Here is a 13,108-nt window from a genome sequence, read left to right as displayed (position 1 = left end):
GTGATGTTGGTGGTACAGAGCAAGAAAAAAACAGTTTCTGGCCAACGGTGGTAACGTGTGGTCCCCCTGCGATGATCCCAAAGGGGGCCCCAGTTGTGGTCTCGCGAGCCGAGTAGTGTAGGACACAGATCCCGCCGTCACGTTGGAATGGCTCTACCAAGACTCGTTCGTTCTACCAAGAAGCAGTCTGTGAGATGCGGCGTACGGACGAGAGAGATGGCAAAGCTGACGGCCGTTTGCAGGGCCTGTCCGATGGGAAACCTGATATCCGTTTCAATTGCTGCGTCGGCGTGTCATGACAGGTTAAGGCAAGAGGGAATGGGCTCTCCCAAAATGTCCCCTGCCGGTTCTCGTCTTTCGGCTTGATGCAGGATACAAAGCCAAGTGTAGGTAGGTTAGGTACTATGTAGTATGTAGTATGGGTGACAAGCCAAGGTTCAACAGCAGTAGCGGGGTGGGGGGCTGGAGTATAACGTTATGGAGCAGCGTGGAGACACGCTGGAGACTGTAGGCTGTGTTTCCCTGTCTACTCTCTCTAAAAAGAAAGGAAGACAGGAGGGGGAGGATGATGAGAGGGGGGGAGAAAATGTAGAGGTGGAGAGAACGAGGTTGAAGTCAAACAAAGTCGACGACAATGGAGTGCTCTCGACTCAATGGGACGATGCAGACAGGCTAATAAGTACGGTCAGGTAGGGGACGGTAAGGTATGGTATTTGCGAAGTCCGGTGTGTGGTAGATCAAACAAAAGCACCGGCTTCTTGTTGGCAGGCAGGTAGAGGCGGGCTGTGAAGCGGACAATTGGCACTTTCTCCAGGGAAGAACCCTGAATTATGCAGCGGGAAGGACAGCGAGCAATCAATCAATCAATCTTCGTCACCAGCAGCAGCGAAGTCCGTCGGACGGGGGTTGCAGCAGCCACGGGCAAGACAGGATGTCATCTCTTTGCCTTCCAGCAGGAAAGCGATTGGGATATGAGGATTGTATGTCGAGAGATGATACAGTAATATACCAACCTACGGCATTGATATGTGTGTGTGTGTGTGTGTGTGTGTGTGTATGTCCAGTACGTACCGTACCGGAAAGCCAGACCGTTGAAGCTGTGCCCAGGGACTCCCTCGTGTCCCTTCGCCAGAGCAACTTGCATAGCCGGGAACGGGAACGTCCACTTTCTGTCCGTCAAGCCAAGCGAGCACTCGCGCGTTGACTCCAGTATCACCTTACCCTGGCTGGCCTGGCCTGGCCGGCCTGGGTGCTGGTCGCTTGTACTCTACCTGGCTGAGGACTCGAGTTGGTACTCTACAAACCAACTACCATGTAGTGAGTACGCAACCCTGCTCTGTCTTTGTCCTACTTATTCTAGGTCGTAATCATGGTCTCCGACTACCTACACTGCCAATCGACAAGGTAGCTGTGTTCCTGGCTTGGCCCAGCTAGGTTGGCACACCATCACATCCACCGGGGAGGGGGGACCACCGTGGACAGCCGCCTGCACTACAGCTTGACGAGCCGAGCTCTCCCAAGACCACCATCACCGCCTTGTCCCACCCCAGTCAGCTTCGAGGGTCGGGCAGGCAGGCGGTATCTCGAACTACACTACTCAATGTGGAAAGCACCTGTGGGGTGTCTTGACCACCCTATTCTGTTAGTCTGCCTCTTATGTTCAGGTTGCTTGAAGCTCGACTTGCTTGTCCACCAAGAACCTGGACATGAGGCGCCTCTTGGGGAATTGTGCCAGGAGACTACGTGATAGAGTCTTCGGGTTCTGTTAGCGCCGAGTCTGTCGCGGAACCCATGATTTCCGTTACGTTCATTCTCTGGGGAAGCTGAGAGGTCAAAGCACCGCTGTACCGCTGTTATCAGACAAGCGACAAGCTGATCAACCCGTCGCCGCGCCGTAGACGGCCCGACATTTGGTTTTGTTTGTACTTCTTTATTTCCTGATAAAGGCAACTGACTTCCAACAGAAGCAGCAGGTACGGTCTCTCAAAAAAGGGGCGCTGAAGAAGCCTGCCCGGAGAGACAATTGATACCAAGCAGAGCTGTGCCGTTGATGGCCCTGAGTGGAGCGGCTGCGGAATTGAAGTGCCACGATACAGAAGCTCTGGCGAGTCTGGTCGATTCAGAGCTCCACCCCACTTGCTGTAGTAGCTCTGCTCCCTCCTCACATGAGATCATAGACAGCAAGCAGCAAGCACTCTTCTGGTAGAGCTTGCGAACAAGCGGGCTCTACAAGGGGCTCCGCGGCCAGGACAACTCTTTCAAGCTACGGGGCAGAGACTAAGTTATCGATCCCAGAGCGTTGCATGTATGCATGAGCTTTTGGTTTGACAGTAACAATGCCAATTGACAGCTAAACAGCTCCCAGTAACACCTTAGATAATCGATCACCCTCTATCTTGATTCCTGGTCCTGGTATGCCTGGCCAATGCTCACAACCTCTGTGCACTGCATAATTCGCCTCTGTACTGTACTGTACAGTCCAGTAGTGATGAGAGCTGGGACCAATATGATCTGCCCCGGGATTTGCCTTCGCCTTTCTCAGCTCTGCTGGAACAGCTTGACGCGTTCGGTTATCAACCTCGAGCATCGTGGTGTGATGAGAGACAATTATGGGGCAAACAGGGGCGTGGCTCAGCTAGCCTGGTACTACTGTGCATTAGTAGTGGGATTGTCTGCTCAGGAGGTGCTGAACCTCACAGTAATGTTAATGAATTAGCCACCAACCCCAATGTTTCCCTGGAACGAACCTTCAGAAAACCGGCCCGTCGTGGAGTCTGGCGGGTTTTAGGGCTTGCGAGTGGCGCCTCGCTTTCATTACTCGCATACGCGGACTCACGCAGTTTCTTGACGCCGATCGTAAACGTCCCAGGCTGGCGGCACTCGCTCGCAGCAGATTCAGCTCCAGCTCCAGCTCCAGAGGGCTGGTTGTGGTGTGTAGACGATCGCCTCTCTAGCATGCAACCTATACTACATCGAAACACCAAGGCAGTAGTCCCTCGACTGTGTGTTTATTGGCTCTCGTTGACGCGAGTACGAACAAACAGCATCCGATGTTTGATCAGATGTGTCAAAGCTTTCCCAGCATTGAAGACCGTGCTCGATTTGAAGGCACCCTGGGTCGCTACACTCATCGAGAATCAATCATTGGCTTGAGATTGAGAGGCCCCCCAGTCAAAGGATCCCCGAAGAGCTTCGGCTTGGCCGAGTTTGAGGAAAGTGACTGATGAGTGCTGAAGAACACATAAAAGCATTAAACCCCCAGCAGCCCATATCCGAGAGCAGGGTAAAGGAGGGGAGGGGCAAGGGACCGACCGCATGCAGAATGCAGAAGTTTGGCTCTATGACAATTCCCCCGCAGCTGTTTGCAAGACCGTTAACGTTAGAGGCTCGTGGAATTGATGCCAAGACTCTACTCATGAGCCTCCCTGTCAACCAATGTAGCGAAGGACAAGGGGTCGCAATCTAGCCGGGCTCTGGAGGGTATAGAGTCTACGCCTGTCGGATATTGGTATCGCTCTGCTGCTAGTGTTGCGGGGGGTGCTCAAGGGCGAGGAGTATCAGTCTAACCTGGATGGCCTGTTCATAGTGGCACAAGAAAGCTCATGGTCATCGGAAGGACAGAAGCAGTATCGCTCTCTAGTCTAGCGACTGTGTAGGATTGCGATGCTCTTATCAGAGCCTGCACTATCTCGACGATGCACTTGTTGCTCTGACGAATAGCAATCCAGTTGTCGTCCCTTCGAGATATGATACCCTTTTGAAGTGGTGTAGGCAAATCTGCACTCTTCCAAGTTAGATCGCCACACATCGTGAAGAGGCCGGTCTCTCTAGTTTCCACCATTCCCCTCGCTGCTTTATGACTGTGATCAAACAACCCGTCATGGATCGTAAAGTGAGGGGTTGAACAAGTCATCTGGTCATGAAGTCCAAATGTGTGGAAGTTGTGAATAATGCCAATGTCGAAATCTGTGTGTCAGTGAGTGTCCTGGCTCGACACGGGCCTCCAACATGGGGGCTCCTTGCCATCCTATCAACTTAATGGACCCAGGCTCAGGTTGCACAGACACCTGAAGCCTGAAGGAATCTTTTTCGCTCCGTAGTATGAGTGGGCTAGGTGGGCTCACCGCGGTCCCTGTCCCTGCACCTCAACCTTGGTCAGGCCTGTCAAACTGCAGGGTCCTCTCTCTCCATATGGCGACACCTGGCAGCTCTGACCGAAGGTTGACATATGCAGACGAGTAAAGGAAGGGCACATCGTGGCCAGAGGTCTAGATTCTCACTTCATACATTGCAAAAGGTTGGGCTCGACTAATCAGACCCTCAATGGAGCCTAATGACACACATTCAAACAACGGAATGTCTTCTGCTTTCGGAAAGCCATGCGTCGTGGCATGGCTACAAGGATAGCGACTAGGTCGTTGGAGTTGGAAGGAATGATTGACACTTGAGCAACTCTGATTTGAGGGCGGAGACGTATGAGGAGCCTGTCAAGGAATTACTCATGGCTAGGTGAAAGCTTAATGCCATGCCCAATGTACTGTACATTTTTGAGCTCTTATCCAGGTAATGAACAGACTTTCAAAGAGTGGAGTGGATAGTAAATTGAGGCGAAAGCAGCCTTCGATCGCGAATGGCTCTTGGCCGCCGAGACATCGGTGTGGTTTACACCCTGGCTTGCCTGGCTTGTAGAATCAAGGAAAGGCCATCGCGACGATTATTGGAGCAACGACGTGCTAAATGCACCCAACAAGACATTGTCACGACTATGGTTTGGGGAATGATCGACAGGTAGAAGCCTCAAAAGCTGGCAAGTCTCCATTACAGCTCCATATAATCGGCGTCTTCGGTATCGCTTACAAAGAATCTGGGTTCAGGTAGTATTAGGTGCAGAATGTCGTGGGGCGGCAAAGTGAAGCCAAGGAAACACCGAAAGGCCTCGCTCTTTGCAGTACCTAGGTAGATATGATATGCTCACACGCAATTTCAGCTATTGCTGTTGTGTAGAATTGACAAAAACAAGACACAACAAATTGGGGGGGGAAATCGGTCCTGTAAAGTATGACATTTGACAATAGAAGGACGTAAACATTTGTAGGCCCTCAGCCGTCTCACTGATCTTTCTTACTGGTGTCCTGTCCAGCTTTCCAACACTGATCGTGAGCCTTCTAGATGTAGGCTGAATCAATCAAGTCAACTTATAAGTTGAGCTGTCTCCGGGGTACTGTCATGATACTAGGGAAATTTGAATTTGCCATGAGGGTTGAGGGCCTCATTCTATGAACTACTGCCTCACCATTCAGACATCTAGTAACCAAGGCAACAAACGCGAGCTTGGCTCATCGACTTCATGATCAGCATCACATCTACCGAGATCTCGGTCATGCAGCCTCATACATCTGTTATCAAAATAATAGCCTTATATCCTCATGGCCGTGAAATTTATCAGAGAATATGCCCATGTCTGTGCATTCACAAGTTGCACTCGTCGTGCCTTTACATTCTGGGTCCTACTCCATTGGTCCATAACTACCGCGGCCACTTTTGAAGCAATCCAATCAAGACATAAATCAATTTAGCGTTTCTTCCTAGAGGCCATCAATGATATGATAACAATAATAAATTGAGATCCAAGAATCCAGCATTTCATTCTCAAGGCGATCTCACCAATCTGCTATTTATGACTATGATGGATGTAAGCAAACCTGGGAAATTAAACAGGGTATTGGTATGTCTGATCCTCGTTTCGGACTACCTTCACCTATCCCCTACTATTTTCACTAGGAGATCTAAATGCTCAAGATAGTGTAGAATTAAACACATTACTTTGGCTACAATATCGATTCTTGATGCAATAAGAGATGAGATGTCGCATTAATGGTCGAAGTAGGAGCTTGGTCGGCTGTGGAGCCACCCAGAGTTGGCTCGTCAGTTCCCACCAGCTGCAATGGCCTGCCAGCCGAGGGTGCCAGCTGGATGTTACCAAAACCATTGCACACCCATGCCATCAATCTTTATGTGCTTCTCCCTTCGACTTCATGGCCCAGCTGACCGCGACGACATCACTTCCTCAACATGCTAGGTGTGTCAGCAGTTCACCACCGACTGAGTGAATATTGAGGAGACGTGCAATCACCAAGTTAAAACATCTCCTTGCATCAAGCGAAGCATGCCTGCACTCATCACAGACGCGGAGTGGGATCTCCCAAGGTTACGCGCCTCCTTCGGATTTGAGGTAGGTCCTCCCCTATGTTTACAATGATGATCTTGCCCCAGCACCACCCCATATTTTCCACTACATACATGTACTAGGTGATTCACAGGATCTGTATTCTACTTTAACCTGATACAAAATCCGCATAGTGTTCATGTGAATTTCCCATACTTGTTTACAAAGCCCGCTCACTGACTACATGGGCCATAACAGGATGACTTTGATTATGTCTCTCAGGAGCTTGACGACCAGGGAGATACAGGTATGTTTTTCTGGTGTGCTTTCACTGTATATTCTTTGTTGCTAACAATCACTTACCAGAGTTTTTTGATGTCAAATTCTACCCCTATAATCCTATAGGGGCTGATCCTATATTCGCTGCTGTTAGCAAGAAGCATGTATGCAACCCTTGGTCTCCAATTGAGCGCATTTCTAAGATTATTTCTTCATATTCTGATAAATTAACAAAAATCCTCCAGGTTGTTGTTTGTCGGCTTTCGCAGACAGCCGGTGGTAATCCATGCCAGGTCATTCGCGTGATTCGAGATGATGATGTGAGTTGTGAGTTCTTCCACCAGATTAATAGTCTAACACAAGAGTCAGCCAGAAGCTTTGAACTGTTCATGTTGCTGGACGAAAGATATCGAGACTGAACGGGCATATCTCTGCATTGCTGGCCGAGATGCCAAAATCAAAATTTACAATATCAGGGAAGGGACATTAGTCACGGTAAGTCATGCCTTATTTCGTCTATATACAGAGCTGATGTCCATCTATAGACACTGGTCGGTCATGGTGGAGTGAGTAGATAAGCTTAAACTGCTTCTCTCGGTCTTTGTGACTGACTGTGCTTTCAAACAGGAAATCAATGATCTCGCAACTTCACCCGTCAATCCTTGGATCATAGCTTCTGCATCCGATGACACTACCATCCGTATATGGAGTTTGGAACCTGTCCATGCTAATCAGCCATGTCTCTGCCTCCTAGCAGGAGAAGGCCATTCCTGGAATTTGCTTAGTATCGTCTGTATCCCGCATGATTATTAAAAACCCTTCAGGTCTGACAGTAACATAGTCATTCCACAATACTGGCCGTTACTTGATCTCTGCCGGCCATGATCAAGTAATCAATCTCGTAGGTCTATCCTCTCCGCATAACCGACACACATTATCTAATGACTTGAAGTGGACGGTGCCAGATCTTCCCACAGAGCCGCTACCCAAACCCCCAACTCTCGTGCACTATCCGCATTTCTCCACGTCGGAGATTCATAGCGGTCTTATCGACTGGTAGGTCTCTTCAATTCTATATGACTGATGTTATACTAAAATCCTTTCGATACCTAGCGTTGCGTTCTTCGGTGATAACATAATGTCTCGGGCTTGCCATGAAGAGACTCTTGTTATCTGGAGAATAGAAGGCTTCAGCAGTGATGACCCTCCGCCCCCTCCGTCGACAGCGCCGACAACATATGATCAAAGTCGGACTACTCGATCTGCATTCGCCCCCATCATCTCTCCTTCATGCCCATCACAGTATACCCGTCTCTTGACTCTAGCTACGCCGGGATGTGGTCCACAGTTCTTCATGAGATTTAGTCTATTTCATTCCTATGGCCAGCACCCGGTATTAGCTTTCTGCAATGCGAAGTCCAACATCTTTTTTTGGGACTTCGCTCGCTTCTCGTCATATAAGGAGTACACAGATGCCCTTACTGACCCGGACAGAGATCAAAGCATTCCTATTCCCCGGCCATCGTGGTTGGTGCCGATCGCTCATCGTAAGAAATCGGTAGCTGCAGCCAACCAGAAGGCTCCAGTCCCAGACGAGAAGGAGTCAAAGCGGCCCGGTGCAAAATGGGACGCAGATACTGTGGCGGCTTTGTCGACCCTGTATAGTGCAGAAACTATAGCAAGCTGGAGATCCAAATACAACATGGCAAGTCCACATGACGCGATAAAGCCACATCGTACAGAGCAGTTTGGAAACGCCTCGTTTGTGGGCAGGCAAGTAACCTGGAGTCCAGAAGGCGACTATTGCGTTGTTGTTGGGAGCAGAAACCTGGCAGTAATTCTACAACGTTGGGCGAAGAACAAGATCCAGAAGCCGCCGAAAGAGACAGAGGACGATACTGAGATGATAGATGCTTGAGACAGAAAAGGCTTGATATAAGCTTTCTAATGAAACCAAGATGTACTCCAAATGTACCTTATCGTATTGGTAGTGACGAAAACATTGGCGTGTCTAGCTCATCGACAAATTCTTCTAAGCCTAGCAGCTGCTCAATCCATCTATCCAATTTTCCCCCTTGCTCAACTATTTTGAGGAAAACTCCCCTTGCTCGCTCGCGCTCTTCTGTTTTTCTAGTCCGCCCTTCGTTCTCCTCATCAGCTGACCTTGGAGGTGGAGGCATTGCTAGATCACCCATGTAAAGAGCCATCATCCCACGTAATCGTAAGAGTTCGGTGCTGGATGAATATGGTTGACTTTGCATAAGTTCGTCCATTTGCCTCGTGATCTCTCGCATGTCTGCGTATGCATCTTGTGACACTCTGGCTTTCTCCGCTTTTGAGCGTATATCACGGCCACTCCGCTGTCGCTCATGGAATGAGTCCTCGCCGCCACTGCTGTAATCCACTGGCATCTCGGATTCTCCAATATCCGACCAATTCTCAGACTCGATCTCCAGCCTCTCTAAGCGCAACTTATGTTCAATGTAGACATTGTAAAACTCGCACCCCAGTAATGCAGGCCAGAAGTCCAGCGCGCTGATTGATTTAGGAAACAGGCGGCTGTAGGGGTACCGGCGGATGAGGCCCTCAAAGAAAATCCTAACCTGGGGCATGTTTGCAGCAGAACCCCATCGTCGATGTTTCTGATCGATGGCGATCTCTTGCTCACGCGGGACATCACCTGTAAATTCATCAATACGACCCAGTGGCTGTTCCCCATCTCGCATTAGGATTTCTGCCCCAAGAGTCCAGAGTCCGTCCTTCCGCAGATCTACCGGCCGACCCTGGATCTCTGCCCGCCTCACAAGGCCGAATGCGCGCTTCGCACGCGCAATATTGCCGTCTTCTAGGCTGCGTAAAATCACCGCCGTCAGGAATCCAAGATGTTTTTCTTGCGCCTCCCGTTTGCGCTGCGCATTTCGGCTTTTCCGCTGGCGGGAATTGGCATCAGAAGCCGCCGTCGTGTAGGCATCATCGCTGTCCTCCTCGTCCTCCTGATCGTCTTCATCGGCACTACTAGCCCGATCGATAGGCTGCTTCGACCTTTGGCTATGCTCAGCCTGACTTGCCTGTCTGGGTACGGGCCGGTGCGGAAATCCAGGTATCAGACGAGACGGAACATCTTCATAATCGGGTTGGCCGGCGACGACAAACTGCTTCAGTGTGCTGGGGGTATGGCTGAGAGGATTGATAGAACCCTCCGTGAAACGCGGTGTTGCGGGCTGTGATCGACTACTCGCAGAACTGAAGACGGACGATGATCGTCTTCGTTTGCGAACAGACATGGTGGTGTATAGATATGCGTTTGGAATTTGGTGACTGTTTTCAATGCTCCTGGTAAGTTTTTATGTGATAATCCTCCGAATTCCTCAAATGTCGTTGAGATCGACACGGACGAATGTATCTTGCAGGCTCAGTCATTATTGGTGCGGAAGTTTATGCACAATTGCCTTTCCTCTCCGAAAAGAATAGTTTGGAATGGTGATATGTTGTTTGGGGAGTGAAAGGTTTCGTTCAAGATTTCTCAGAGTTTGCCTCTGATTGTAATACCCCACTATAACCTCAGCAAACGCAGGCCAACATGAATAACACGAAAACAAGATACATGCTCCATGAAATCAGCAAGTATGAATACATAGCTGCGATAATGACTGTAGATGATTTACTTTACTTTTACGTTCTATCATCATCCGTTACTTATATTATAGCGGTGTGATGATCATGTTTGGACCATTGCGATTTCTATCCAACCGAAGCTTACCTGTCGCAGATACACGTGCGTCTCTTCAGATTGCCACTATTCAGATCTCGCACCATAGAGCCAGCCAATTTCGAAAGTCACAGTTGACGTAGACGTTGCGAAGATACCTTGAGCGATCAACCGTTACGATTCCCAGAATGTCTAAATATGTACATCTTCTAGCTCTGTACTCTACACAGCCTGCAATAGACTACTGAATGATGTCCTATCATTCATAGATCGTGCGAAAATCCACTATGCTTTCCTCTCGAAGTATGACCATTGACCCTCTGCCGGCTTCTCATCGAGGCTCTCCCATCTACATCATCATGACATTAGCTTCGGCCGTGATACACCAGACCTATATCACTTACACTTTAGCTTGAATCATTGTGTCGACTATTCGTAGCTCGCCCTCAGCAACCTGAACAACCTCCTCGATCAGACCGGCCCCGATCTTGCCTTCGATCTCTTCGATTCTGGGCTGGGTTAGCATTGAATGTTCTGAAGTAGTTGCTTTCTTGGTTGCACATACTGATCAGCAGTTAATTGCGGCTCCGGCTCCCAATGAATCTGTTCGACTTCGTCCAGAGACTTTCTCTCCGCAAGGAGTACCTGGTCCTTGCGCTCCTCCTCACTCCGCGGGCCCTCGAGTTCCGGACCCTCGTCAATCTCGCCATCCCACTCCTCGTAGCGGATATCTTTCTCCTGGGGTAGATGACGGATCACGAAGGACATGCCGCCACGCTCGACACGAATGGCACGAGCTCCATCGACACTCCCGAGCGACTTGACGTTGAAGCTCTCCGGGTGCTCTGACATCTGCTTCTTGGCCTTGGCCACCCACTCATCATAGCCGGGAGGCTTCGCGGACTCGACGATCGACATGCGGTGCTTGGTCAGAGCTTCGACAGACTGGCGGTAAAGCGACGACTCCGGGACGGCCTTCAGCTTGTCGAGGGTGCTTGTATAGAGGTAGATGAGGGTCGACCGTGGAGAGCCATGTGTGTAGAGGCCAGTGAGGCCAGTCGGAACGCCAGGCTCCAGATAGCGCGCTGGCTTGACGCTCGCGAGCAAGCGGAATGTCCGTTGCATGGTGGCGGGGGTCAATGGCTGCGAATTGAGGTATTCGTTGTGATGCTTGCCAGCTGCTCGAAGAAAGTTGAAGCTGCCCTTAAGCGAATGAGAGATCGCTTATTCAAGCGTAGCAATTGGGTTAAGCGACTATTGCCGAAAGTCACGTGCTCTCTCACTTAGACGCGATAGAAACTTTGGCGCATCTTTCCCTCTGAGACATCGCTTTCTAGAAGCCTTCAAGTCACCAAGAAATCGCATTGCGCTTTCAACTGCGAGCAACATTGGTAAACTATGGAAGTAAAGATCAGACGGTTTCAATTGACATGACCCTGCTGGTTGCTGTCATGGCATGGCAGCCAATCACGCAGCATTTATGGAGACAATTTTCTCATAACGCTGTCGCGCATCCAATTTTTTAGGCGCATCGTGATACCGTCTGCCTCCACGTGGCTTCAATGGGTTTCTGTTTTGTCCTGAGAACGGGCTGATCAAATGCTGAAGATTCAACATTCCCGGCAGCAACCTTCAAACTACGTGGCGTACAGATGGAAGCTGTCGAGTAGATCTCGACGATACCTGTCCAGCTTCTACACTCATGCGAATGACTGACCGAGCACTCCTCAGATCAAGGCCATGTCGTATTAGAAACGCCGCAGCTTCATACGCTGAAGAGTTTGACTGATGCTATGAGTATCGCTCGCGCCTTGGACTTGATCCTCTAGGATCTATGAATCGTGGGACGCTGTTCACACCATATTCAAAGACAAATGGATGACTTCATGATACCCTCGGTGAGGTTACGCTTGTTATCGAGGCCAGGAGCAGTACCCAGTCCCTTCATCCTGAGCGCCTGGCTTCTGGGTATTATTTTTGAGGTGTTACTGTCCTACTAGCCACTGTGGCTGAGCTGTGTCATTTTCGATCCAGTACCCGAAGACAAGTATTAGCAGCTGCAAGTGGCTGCTTGTATCGTCAAACCAAACGAGATGTGGTATGGCTTGTCTACCTCGTTATTGCTCTTTCATGAACTTTGAGCTGGATGGCCCACCGTACATCATCCCCCGTGCCCAGTCGGCAGTTCATGACAAAAGTCTAGTGGGGTCACATCGCCTCACCAGGATAGGGCTGGTTATTGGCTGAAGCTGAGCACACATCGCAAAATCCATCAAGACGTCAAGATTATGATCAGTACGGCGTTCAAAATAATCTTCATTTGAGGATTGTTTCTCTTTCGTGTCAGCACAGTATTGCATCATACTTTGAAGTTGATGCGAGCCGCGAGCGAGGCGGTAATGCCGACCCCAGTCGGTGGTTAGATCAAACGGGCTAGAGGGATTCGTCACCCTTTCTCTGGCTCCTCCCACCTGAGTGGTTGCCTGCCAAGATGGCACCCCACCAGCATCCAACTGCTTGCGAATGCCTCCCGGTGAGCATCGGAGCGTATCAGCCTTAGGAACCAAGTTAACTGATGTTTTCCTATGTTTTCATTCTCTCCCGTCGCAGTATCTGATTTTGATGGTTAAAGGCAATTATCACGGTGCTTTGGCGCTACATATCTTGAGATATCCTGCGCTTTGAAAATTTAAAAACCACTAGATTGAGAGGTGTAAGTCGTGGTCGAGCCCGGATCCCATCGACCTGGTTTCGATTCAGACCCGACCCCGTCCCCCCACATTCGCGGCCAGGAGACTCATTTGCGCCTCTTATTATCCTCGCCACCCCGGGAGCCATAGTCTCAGGCTTCTATCTCTTCTATTCAGTGAATCGTCTGCCTATCACTGACGACGCTGCCTTGGCCATCGTCCACAAAGGGTGCCTTTTCGAATCACAAATTTCCCTGTATTGGA

The 13,108-nt window shown here is 49.9% G+C and overlaps 1 protein-coding gene across 1 annotated transcript; it reads right to left on the bottom strand.

The window, feature by feature from the left end:
* Nucleotides 1-10,439: 10,439 nt before the first annotated feature.
* On the bottom strand, nt 10,440-11,279 carry UCRPA7_7928 (putative nadh-ubiquinone oxidoreductase kda subunit protein; the record flags this gene model as incomplete). Its single annotated transcript, XM_007920448.1, has 3 exons — nt 10,440-10,503; nt 10,559-10,663; nt 10,720-11,279. The coding sequence occupies 3 exons, from the start codon at nt 11,277-11,279 to the stop codon at nt 10,440-10,442; spliced, it is 729 nt and encodes a 242-aa protein (XP_007918639.1).
* Between the last annotated feature and the right edge of the window lie 1,829 nt (nt 11,280-13,108).

Source organism: Phaeoacremonium minimum (assembly GCF_000392275.1).
Source record: "Phaeoacremonium minimum UCRPA7 unplaced genomic scaffold PA7_03_scaffold_560, whole genome shotgun sequence".
NCBI lineage: Eukaryota > Fungi > Ascomycota > Sordariomycetes > Togniniales > Togniniaceae > Phaeoacremonium > Phaeoacremonium minimum.
This window is presented reverse-complemented; position numbering and strand designations above follow the sequence as displayed.